This window comes from Osmerus eperlanus, unplaced genomic scaffold, assembly GCF_963692335.1.
Source record: "Osmerus eperlanus unplaced genomic scaffold, fOsmEpe2.1 SCAFFOLD_781, whole genome shotgun sequence".
Taxonomy (NCBI): Eukaryota; Metazoa; Chordata; class Actinopteri; order Osmeriformes; family Osmeridae; genus Osmerus; species Osmerus eperlanus.
Genome location: NW_026911118.1, coordinates 1424 through 13604, shown reverse-complemented (window position 1 = coordinate 13604; position 12181 = coordinate 1424). Strand labels below are relative to the sequence as shown.

The 12181-nt window shown below is 48.9% G+C and overlaps 1 protein-coding gene across 1 annotated transcript; it reads left to right on the top strand.

Moving 5' to 3' along the window:
* Positions 1–864: 864 nt before the first annotated feature.
* Positions 865–5232, top strand: LOC134015643 (interleukin-1 receptor accessory protein-like 1; the record flags this gene model as incomplete). The annotated part of the gene is made up of 3 exons (XM_062455216.1): positions 865–1051; positions 3713–3757; positions 4511–5232. Coding segments are annotated over 3 exons (954 nt in total), but the record flags the coding sequence as incomplete, so codon positions are not given.
* Between the last annotated feature and the right edge of the window lie 6949 nt (positions 5233–12181).

Here is a 12181-nt window from a genome sequence, read left to right as displayed (position 1 = left end):
TCCCAGCTGACCCACATAGACTTCCTCCCTGCTCGTAATGACTGGTACCCAATGTGAGGCACCTCTTTCATTCCTTCTCTCACTCTTCCTCCTTTCTGAGCGTTTTTTCAGAAGAAAATCTTTTTTCACACGTTGCAAAAAAAAGGAAGTTCCTGTTCTTTGGAGAGTGGTGTGTGTGGTACGGGAGTAGGGGACGTGATTTTCCGGTGTTTTCTGCGTGAATCATGTTAGCGGAGGTATATTTGGTTTCTGTTCAACCGCCGGGCTAGTGTCATTTGTGCGTGACTCACTCAGGATCGGTGTAGAACAGGTCTAATCACCGCTGATGGAGCAGCCAGACAGGTGCTTGAGGAAAGCGTGGAAGAGTGTGTTCCATTAGGGGGCCTGTGTTTTGGTCAGTGTGTCTCTCTCTCTCTCCCACACACAGCCTAATAATCACCAGCGAGTGACTAAAAAAAGAATTGAGATTCGTTTCTCTGGCACTGACCTAACAGAAACATCTCCCTCTCTCTTTCTGTCTCTCTCTCTGTGCTCTCTCTTTTTCTCCACTCTTTCTCTTTCAGGCCCTTTTTCCTTCTTTATCTAACCCTCCAGTCTACCTCCTAATCTCTCTCTCCTGTGATCCCTCCATCTATCTGATAGAGGAAGCTCTGGTGGGCTGCCAGAGGGAAGGTTCACTCAGGTCTGCAGATTAAGGATCATTCCGGAAGTCCGGAATTCACAAGTTGCTGAGTTGCGCTGCTCGGATCAGAAACCCCCCAGTGTAGTGATGACTCTGCAGTAGCTGTTAGTGTGTGTGCGTGTATATGTGTATTTGTATGCCTGTGTGTGTGTGTGTAGCAGTCTCACATCTGTGTGTGTGTGTGTGTCCCTCCAGACAACAAGGACTATGATGCGTACCTGTCCTACACCAAGGTGGACCCAGACCAGTGGAGCCAGGAGACCAGGGAGGAGGAACGCTTCGCCCTGGAGATCCTGCCTGACGTCCTGGAGAAGCACTACGGATACAAGCTGTTCATACCCGACAGAGACCTCATCCCCACCGGAATCAGTGACATCCCCACCCCCTCCCTCTCCATCTCCCCACCCCCTGCCTTCAATCCCCCTCCTCCACCATCACCCCTCCCTCCCTCTCCATCAACCCTCCCCTCTCTCCGATCACCCCTCCCCTCCCTCTCCATCTCCCCCTCGCTCTCCATCCCCTCCCCCTCCCTCACCATCTCCCTCTCCATCACCCCTCCCTCCCTCTCCATCACCCCTCCCTCTCTCTCCATCACCCCTCCCTCTCTCTCCATCACCCCTCCCTCTCCATCTCCCCTCCTCTCTCTCCATCACCCCTCCCTCTCTCTCCATCACCCTCCCTCTCTCATCACCCTCTCTCCATCACCCTCCCTCTCTCCATCACCCTCCCTCTCCTCGATCAAACCCCTCCCTCTCTCCATCACCCCCTCTCTCTCCATCACCCCTCCTCTCTCCATCACCCCTCCCTCTCATCTCCATCTCCTCCCCTCTCTCTCATCACCCCTCTCTCTCTCCATCTTCCCCTCTCTCTCCATCACCCCTCCCTCTCCATCACCCCCTCCCTCTGTCCATCCCCTCCCTCTCTCTCCATCACCCCTCCCTCTCTCTCCATCTCCCCCTCTCTCTCCATCTCCCCTCCCCCTCCCTCTCTCTCCATCTCCCCCTCTCTCTCCATCACCCCTCCCTCTCTCTCCATCACCCCTCCCTCTCTCCATCACCCTCTCCTTCTCTCTCCATCACCCCTCCCTCTCTCTCCCATCTCCCCCTCTCTCTCCATCACCCCCTCTCTCTCCATCACCCCTCACTCCCCTCTCCATCACCCCCTCCTCTCTCTCCATCTCCCCCTCTCTCTCCATCACCCTCCCTCTCTCTCCATAACCCCTCCCTCTCTCCTCCATCTCCCCCTCCCTCTTCCATCACCCCCTCCCTCTCTCTCCATCACCCCTCCCTCTCTCTCCATCACCCTCTCCCTCTCTCTCTATGACCCCTCCCTCTCTCCATCACCCTCTCCTTCTCTCTCCATCACCCCTCCTCTCTCTCCATCTCCCCCTCTCTCTCCATCACCCCCTCCCTCCCTCTCCATCTCCCCCTCTCTACCTCCCTCCCTCTCTCTATTACCCCCCTATCTCTGTGTCTCTTACCCTCTCCATCTCTGTCCATCAACCTATCATCTCTTTCTTTATCTCTGTATCTGTAGAATGGTGTGTTTCTATGTGCTGTTGGTCTTTGGCGTCAACACTGTGATGTCATTGATGTTTCATGTTGTTGTTGTTGATGTTGATTGTCTTCTACTATTCATGTCTGTGTTGTATGTGTAGGACTCGAAACATTATGCAACAATGCATGCAAGACTAAAAATACACATCGACAAAAGCATTTACATTTAGTCATTTAGCAGACGCTCTTATCCAGAGCGACTTACAGTAAGTACAGGGACATTCCCCCCGAGGCAAGTAGGGTGAAGTGCCTTGCCCAAGGACACAACGTCATTTTTGCACAGCCGGGAATCGAACTGGCAACCTTATGATTACTGGCCCGATTCCCTCACCGCTCAGCCACCTGACTCCCATTTAGACAGTAATGGTGGGAGAGTAACTGGGGAAACTGAAAATGTGTTGTATTGAGAACAAGGCTATAACACCACAGACAATGACTTAATGAGCCCAGGTTGTGCTAATGAGATAGACGTATCATTAATAACATGACATTTCTGTTTTGTTGACACAACATAACCTCTGTGATATCAACCTGTCAAGGGAACACCATAATGGTGGTGGCATTTTCTGTATTCAGTGCATTCAGTATTGTTCTGACCAGATCAGAATGGCTTCCAGAATGTGTGTGTGTTCCTTCCAACACACACACACACACCAGTGAATGTAGTGTTTACCCCAGTAAAGGGGCATTGCTCCTGTATCTCCTCAGTAGGGTTATTGGCTGGATTTGGCTGTGCGTTCTGCCAGGGCAGCAGTTCACCACTCAGTCTGAGATGTGTTCTCGTGAGGTTCCCTGGCGCTCCCTCAGTCCTCCTTCATGCATTAAACATTCATACATACACTAATGAAATTCTGTCTCACTAATCTGTGTGTGTAAGTGGGTATGTGTGCTACAGGATAGATGTCTATTTGTGTGTGCGTGCGTGTGAGGGTGAGAGTGTGTGTGTGTGCGTGAGGGTGAGAGTGTGTGCGAGGGTGAGAGTGCGCGTGTGTGTGTGTGTGTTGTATGTGTGTGTGTGTGTGTTACACAACCTTATCAGAGCAGTGCAGGACCCATGAGAGAGTGTGATGTTCCTCGTTTCTCACAGCTCCACAGCTGACCTGACACATCTCCCTCTGAAGACCCTCCACTCACACACACACACACACTCCCTCTGAACACCCTCCACACACACACACACACACTCCCTCTGAACACCCTCCACACACACACACACTCCCTCTGAACACCCTCCACACACACACTCTGAACACACACTCCTCCTAAACACCTTCCACACACACGCACACACACTCCTCTTAAACACTCTCAAAGTGTTTGTACTAACAGACAAAAAAATTTTTTGCCACAGGTCTGTTGTTATCTCTGTGGTATGTGTCTGGGTGTGTGCATGTGTGTGTGTGTGTGTGTGTGTGTGTGTACCTGTGTCTTCTTGCTGTGACCACAGTCTGAATGTTGACATGTTTATGTTTAGGTCTGTCCAATGAGCCTTACCAGGATGACACCAGGCTCCTTAGAGGTACTCCTCCTCTTCCTCCTCAACCCGCATCACTTCCCCCCCAGACAGGAAGCAGGAAGTGTGTAGCCAGGTTTTTAGGAGCATGGCAGAGCTTTTCAGTGCAGAATGCCTAGATGGTGTACACAGCCCTTTAAGACAGCCACAACAGCGAGAGACAGAGACAAAAGAAAAAGAGAGAACAGAAGATTGAATCAGAGATAGGCATAGTACACTAGAGTCTTCAGATATTGTGAACTCTGTAAACAGAGGTAGTAACGTCTCCAGAAAAGCGGCAGTCAGGGTGTTAGTGTTTGATTGTTGTCTTGTGTTTGTGCCTTGTGGTCTCTCCATTGTACTGTGGTTAGACTGGTCCCTGTCTCCATCATGTCACTACATAAGTGTTCCAAAAATATAAAAGGATATAATATTGTTAGTTCAACTATTCATTGATGAATGTTTTGTATGTAGTGTAGTCTAATACTGACTTAACCTCTCTTTTTCTCTCTCTGTCTCTCGTTCTGTCTCTCTCTTTTCCTTCACCCATCTCTTCCTCCCCCCTTCTCTTTCTCTCCCTCCCTCAATCTCTCCCTCCCTCCCTCCCTCAATCTCTCCCTCCCTCCCTCAATCTCTCCCTCCATCCCTCCCTCCCTCTCTCTCTCTCTCTCTCTCTCTCTCTCTCTCTCTCTCTCTCTCTCTCTCTCTCTCTCTCTCTCTCTCTCTCTCTCTCTCTCTCTCTCTCTCTCTCTCTCTCTCTCTCTCTCTCTCTCTCTCCAGCCTACATCGAGGACGTGGCCCGCTGCGTGGACCAGAGCAAGCGCCTCATCATCGTCATGACGCCCAACTACGTGGTGCGTCGCGGCTGGAGCATCTTCGAGCTGGAGACCCGCCTGCGGAACATGCTGGTCACCGGGGAGATCAAGGTCATCCTGATCGAGTGCGCCGAGCTGCACGGCATCATGAACTACCAGGAGGTGGAGGCGCTCAAACACACCATCAAGACCCTGACCGTCATCAAGTGGCGCGGGCCCAAGTCCAACAAGCTCAGCTCCAAGTTCTGGAAGCAGCTGCAGTACGAGATGCCATACCGACGCACCGAACCACTCCTGGACCACGAGCCGGCCGTGGACGCCAGCGAGCAGGGCCCCTTCGGAGAGCTCCAGACCGTCTCCGCCATCTCCATGGCAGCCGCCACCTCCACCGCCATGGCGACGGCTCACCCGGAGCTGCGCTCGTCCTTCCACAACACCTACCACACCAGCATGCGGCAGAAACACTACTATCGCAGTTACGAGTTCGACCTGCCACCAGGGGGCACCCTGCCTCCTATGTCCTCGCTGGGGAACCAGCACACCTACTGCAACATCCCGCTCACCCTGCTCAACGGCCAGCGCCCCCCCGGGAAGAGCCGCGAGCACAGCCTGGAGGAGGCGCACGGCAACAACGCCATGCTGCCCCTGTTGCCCCGGGAGACCAGCATCTCCAGCGTCATCTGGTGATGGGGGACGAGGGAGGGGGGGGGCGGGAGGCGGGAGGGGGGGGGCTGGAGGAGGTGGGTGGGGGGGCGGGGGGGGGGTTCGTGCGGGGATGTTGGGTGAGGTTGGGTTTGTGGACGTGAGATTTGTCTCCACGGATGGTTGCGAAGGAGGCTGGAGGAGCTTGGTTGTGAAGGGGGGAAAGGTGGGGATGGAGTCCGGTTTGGAACGGGGCCCGGTTGTGCTGCGGCACGGTTTGGAACGGGGCCGTGGTGTTGCTGCGCAGGGCGACTCTCACAGAGACGAGAATCAGGAACCACAGACGATCTGCTGATAAAAACGGACTAAAGATACTGTTTGATCCACTGTCCGATCGACATGAACTTGAAGAGGAGAAAACGGAAAAGAACCCTCACACTATGGCACTTGTGCACGCGCACAAACACACACACAGATGTACACACACGCATACACACACACACTAACACACACACACACAACCTAAAGGAAAACAGGGTCTTGTACATATACGGTATTTCCAATTTATTTGTAGCATCAGTGTCTTCCTGTTTTTTTCTTTTTTACGTTCTTTTCGATTTGATCATGTTTGTTGCCTTCTCTACTTTACGACTTTGCTTTGACTCATCACACAGATTTATATATTTCTATTATTTTCATTTTTTATTTGTTTTTATTCTTTGTTTCGAAGTGCTTTTGAAGAAAGCCAGTATGTCCCGTACCTGCGCTGTTGTGTTTTTTTTATCTTGACTTTGTGTAGTTTAAAAGAACGTCTTTTTAAACACGTTTTGGGGAAAATTGCCTGAACATTTTACGCTGAAGAGCAGAAACTAGTTTTTGTTTTGTTGACCTGTACAAGGTGTATATCTCTAGTTTAAAACACTCTTTAAAAAATCATAGAATATGCAAAAAGAAGGAAGAGCCTGACAATGATGTAACGTCCTGTGGGACAGAGGAAGGGGAGGAGCTATGGAGAGGGGGCGGTCCATGTCCTCTACATACAGACAGAAAGCCAGATGGAGCTTACTCCAAACCTTCATATTTTCTATATAAAAACTGACAGCCTTGCTGTTTTAGCGTGATAGTGAAAGGTCTCACCTTCAAGGAAAATCTGTAGATTATTTTAAAAAGAATTCTATTTTTATAAAAAAAATTAAAAAAAAGAGTTTGCTTGGAAAGTCATACTTATTTGCGTTTTCATCCTACATGGAGGGGGGAGGGAGGGGGCAGGGTGTGCGTGTGCGTGTGTGTGTGTGTGTTCTGATGGTTTTGTACACTACTTTGCTACGTGGTACCTGGTTTGTGAAGACAACAAGGTAGATTTTGAGTCCCTCGTGAAAAGATGTCCTCTATGATTTTGGATTCAAAAGGAAATACATTTCCAATTATTTGAGTCCTTCAAATTTGATACTACTCCCATTAAGTAATTTTTTGTTGTTGCTTTGATTCATATGATGGCTGATGGTTAAGTAATGACCAGTTAGTGTTTTGAAAGACTTTTTAATTATATTTGGAGGTGTTATTTCTGAGTATGCATAGCAAATAGATATGTATTCTATATACAATATAGATATTTATATAAATATATATAAACACGATTTTCACTTGGAAAGAAATGTCTATCTTTATAGAAACACAATCATTATCAGTTGCCCTTACTTTCACACTGCACATTAAAAACAATGATCTCCTCTTGACGCCTCGCTGTCTGTCCATGTGGTTCTTAAATAACATTTAAGATGCAACAACATCCACATACGTTATGAAAAGGTGATTCATGTAGCCAGAGGAACCATCTGAAAAACTAATCTGCCTCCGGAGTCTGATTAGCCTTCCTGCTGCTGTTCAGAAATGAACATAAAATAAATTGTATAAATGTTTTTTTCTGGTCTGGGAAAGAGGGTTTGTTAAGAGAGTTGTTGAATATTGAAGAAATGTATATTGTTCCAATTTGTTATATTCAATACCAACATTTTATAGGGTCTAACCCAGTGACATTCAAATGAGCAACATCAAATGCCAATGCATTGGTTTTAACATTATAAGGACTTGGAATGCACCATTGTAGTTCCTTTTACTATAGTTATACACCAAGTTTGTAGACCTTTAGAAGAGGTGTACATTAGCATACATAGCTACCTCAAACATTTATCGTCTTTTTTGCGGCCACCGGGTCCCTCCGCAATGGCAGTCACTGTCCGGCAGTGCCCCCTGCTGGAGCACAGAAGAATTACAGCATGTTGACGACAACAGTCAACAGTAAACAGAAAGACATAAAGACTGAACGGATGGAAAAGTACAGCCTCTGTATTAAATTGTCGGAATTAAATTGTCACTTTACAGTGTGGCTCTCACCCATGCTACCTCACGAAACGTCAGGATGACATTGTCACGCTGGGCTTCAACAGACCTCTACAGGGATGCTGACAGTGTAACCTGCGACACACACACACACACCTGCCACACACTCATACACACACACACACACTCACACATATACCTGCCACACACTCATACACACACTCACACATCCTTCCCACACACACACACTCACACATCCTTCCCACACACACACACTCACACGCATCCTTCCCACACACACACACACTCCCACACTCCCACACACACACACACACACACACACTGGTGTTGGGCATCAGCTGGAGAGCTGCTGACTGTTGTGTGCTGGCAGCGTCTCTTGACAGCTGTGGTTTTATTAGCAGACACAGGATTAATAGACTCTTTATTATCCTTAGCAATTAAATACTTAATTGGAGAGAAAATAGGGCCCACAGAGAGAGACAGGGCATCCACTGGAGAGACAGGCCTTCTAATCACCTGGATGTATCTTCATGAGGGACAGTGTTGGCACTGGTGACAGGCACGGGACGGAGGGAGGGAGGGAGGGTGTCAAAGGGTGTGTGTGCTTTGCTGTGTGTGTGTGTGTGTACAGGTGACAACAAGTCCTTGAGGCTTCCCACATATTATGTCTGTCTTCAGGTTTGTCTGGGGAAGTGGAGAGGAAAGGAGGAGGGGAGGGAAGGGTGGAAGAGAAGACAGAAAATGAGGGGAGGGTGGAGGAGAGCAGAGATGGGGAGAGGGAGAAGAGTACATCTGAATCCCAAGACCCACGCTTCTTAAGATCTCTGATTAAATCTACTACTTTCCACTCACATGAAAGACTTGATCGGGACTTTCAATCCAAGCAGTGCCGTGAAAGAGCCCGTTAAAAGTCTATAAACACCATGACATGATAAGGTGAGGGAGTAACGCTCCCACGAGTTAAAGCGTGAAAAATGTGTCTTCTTCAAATTGATTCGTAACAACTTTATTATCAAACGGCAGTGCGTGAGACGAGCCCGTCAGACGGATGAGGTCATTACCAGCGTTGAGCAACAATGATGGCGGAGCAGGGGGCAGATCAAACAGGGAGAGAAAGCCCTTCATTTCATCTCCCTCTTTATGGACCCCCAACAGCTCTCAAGCACAGATAAACCATCCGCAACCCTTTGAAGGAGTGCATTCAATGCGAAAACAACTCAAAGTACCTTTCACATTATTTGTGGTCGTTTTGATTGTTCTGCTCGAATAATTTGATGTTTGGATCTACAGTCTCTGTGTATTTAGCGAAGCAACTAAGATTTAACCCTGGGTTTTACACTCTAGTGTCTCTATCTTTCCAGTATCTACTCTGTGTGTCTGTTTATCTTTGACTCAGCTATCTGACGAATGCACACATGAAAGCAGCCACAGGCTTGTTGATTTCTTCACGCTCACTAACCAACCTTCACCGAACCTCGTCTTCACATCTCTCTCCCTCGTATTGTGTGTGTGTGTGTGTGTGTGTGTGTGTGTGTGCGCGTGTGTCTGCCTTAGTCTCCAATGAGGGTGTTCAGCGATTTCTGTATCCTCCTGCAGATCTTTGCCGATAGCGTTTCCATGGCATTCCCAGTTCCGCGGACCATCCAGAGTGTGATGACAGGATCTGGGAGAAGAGACACAACTCTCCCTGAGGCTGTCACTCAATACATGACATCTACTGAACTTCCTCTCCTCTTATGCATCCAACCAGGGAATGGTGGAAGATGGTGTGTCCATCTGTGTGTGTGTAGAGGTGAGTGGTGAGAGGCTGTTGTTGGAGAATGTGTATTTCTGCATCTGTGTCCATGATTATGTACACTTCACTGGATGTCTTAGCTAGACTTTGCTTCATGCGTGGTTCAACACTGCCCTCTGGTGGTGGTAGTAGGTGCTCTGTGTGTTCGTTAATTGCCCCGGTTCCCGCTCCAGAGACAGCCACACAAAGGAGACGTGACTGGACTCTGAGGTGAAACACGAACCTTCTGCCTCTGTGTTGTGCTGAAACATGAACCTTCAGCCTCTGTGTTGTGCTGAAACACGAACCTTCAGCCTCTGTGTTGTGCTGAAACACGAACCTTCTGCCTCTGTGTTGTGCTGAAACATGAACCTTCAGCCTCTGTGTTGTGCTGAAACATGAACCTTCAGCCTCTGTGTTGTGCTGAAACATGAACCTTCTGCCTCTGTGTTGTGCTGAAACATGAACCTTCTGCCTCTGTGTTGTGATGAAACACGAACCTTCAGCCTCTGTGTTGTGCTGAAACACGAACCTTCAGCCTCTGTGTTGTGCTGAAACATGAACCTTCTGCCTCTGTGTTGTGCTGAAACATGAACCTTCAGCCTCTGTGTTGTGCTGAAACGTGAACCTTCAGCCTCTGTGTTGTGCTGAAACACGAACCTTCAGCCTCTGTGTTGTGCTGAAACACGAACCTTCAGCCTCTGTGTTGTGCTGAAACACGAACCTTCAGCCTCTGTGTTGTGCTGAAACATGAACCTTCAGCCTCTGTGTTGTGCTGAAACATGAACCTTCAGCCTCTGTGTTGTGCTGAAACACGAACCTTCAGCCTCTGTGTTGTGCTGAAACACGAACCTTCAGCCTCTGTGTTGTGCTGAAACATGAACCTTCTGCCTCTGTGTTGTGCTGAAACACGAACCTTCAGCCTCTGTGTTGTGCTGAAACACGAACCTTCTGCCTCTGTGTTGTGCTGAAACATGAACCTTCTGCCTCTGTGTTGTGCTGAAACATGAACCTTCTGCCTCTGTGTTGTGCTGAAATATGAACCTTCAGCCTCTGTGTTGTGCTGAAACATGAACCTTCAGCCTCTGTGTTGTGCTGAAACATGAACCTTCTGCCTCTGTGTTGTGCTGAAACATGAACCTTCTGCCTCTGTGTTGTGATGAAACACGAACCTTCAGCCTCTGTGTTGTGCTGAAACACGAACCTTCAGCCTCTGTGTTGTGCTGAAACATGAACCTTCTGCCTCTGTGTTGTGCTGAAACATGAACCTTCAGCCTCTGTGTTGTGCTGAAACGTGAACCTTCAGCCTCTGTGTTGTGCTGAAACACGAACCTTCAGCCTCTGTGTTGTGCTGAAACACGAACCTTCAGCCTCTGTGTTGTGCTGAAACACGAACCTTCAGCCTCTGTGTTGTGCTGAAACATGAACCTTCAGCCTCTGTGTTGTGCTGAAACATGAACCTTCAGCCTCTGTGTTGTGCTGAAACACGAACCTTCAGCCTCTGTGTTGTGCTGAAACACGAACCTTCAGCCTCTGTGTTGTGCTGAAACATGAACCTTCTGCCTCTGTGTTGTGCTGAAACACGAACCTTCAGCCTCTGTGTTGTGCTGAAACACGAACCTTCTGCCTCTGTGTTGTGCTGAAACATGAACCTTCTGCCTCTGTGTTGTGCTGAAACATGAACCTTCAGCCTCTGTGTTGTGCTGAAACACGAACCTTCAGCCTCTGTGTTGTGCTGAAACACGAACCTTCAGCCTCTGTGTTGTGCTGAAACATGAACCTTCTGCCTCTGTGTTGTGCTGAAACACGAACCTTCAGCCTCTGTGTTGTGCTGAAACACGAACCTTCTGCCTCTGTGTTGTGCTGAAACACAAACCTTCTGCCTCTGTGTTGTGCTGAAACATGAACCTTCTGCCTCTGTGTTGTGCTGAAACATGAACCTTCTGCCTCTGTGTTGTGCTGAAACATGAACCTTCTGCCTCTGTGTTGTGCTGAAACATGAACCTTCTGCCTCTGTGTTGTGCTGAAACATGAACCTTCTGCCTCTGTGTTGTGCTGAAACACGAACCTTCAGCCTCTGTGATGTGCTGAAACATGAACCTTCAGCCTCTGTGTTGTGCAGAAACAAGCCCACTGTCTCAGATCAGCACAGATAGGAGCCCAACCACGAACACCTCTCTGTGCTGAACAAAGGTCTTGTTTGACGTCTTCTACAGGGGTTATGTAAGGAAGCACTGGTTTACTGGGTGCTTCAGAGGGAGGGAGGGAGGGAGGGGAGGGAGGGAGGGAGGGAGGGAGGGAGGGAGGGAGGGGAGGGAGGGAGGGAGGGAGGGAGGGAGGGAGGTGCTTTACCTGAAACAAGAACAGCTACATGCAAGTTCAGAGAATACTTTTATTATACAAAAATAGTTTATATATATTTATCTGTCCATATCATCACCACGCAGACACACACATTCCACTTACAGACTCAACACAAACAAACCCTTGTACTTCACTCAAACAAACATACACACACACACTAGCTCATCCCTCCTTTATAGCTTTGTTGAAAACTCCATTCTGTATCTGGTAGCCACACCTTTAAAGTAATTCCTATTGACTTGGTTAACATGTGCCTCAGAGTTCACATCTCAACCACCAGCCTCCTCATTTCTCCTCCCTCCCCTCCTCTCTGCTGCCAACCATCTCTTTCCCTCCCTCCCTCCCTCCCTCACTCCCTCACTCTCTCCCTCACTCACTCACTCCCTCCCTCCCTCACTCCCTCCCTCTCTCCTCAACTCTACTCCTCCTCACTCACATCCACCCTTGGCTCCTTTTCTGTCAAGTGCTGACCCCCCCCCCCCCCCCCCCCCCCCA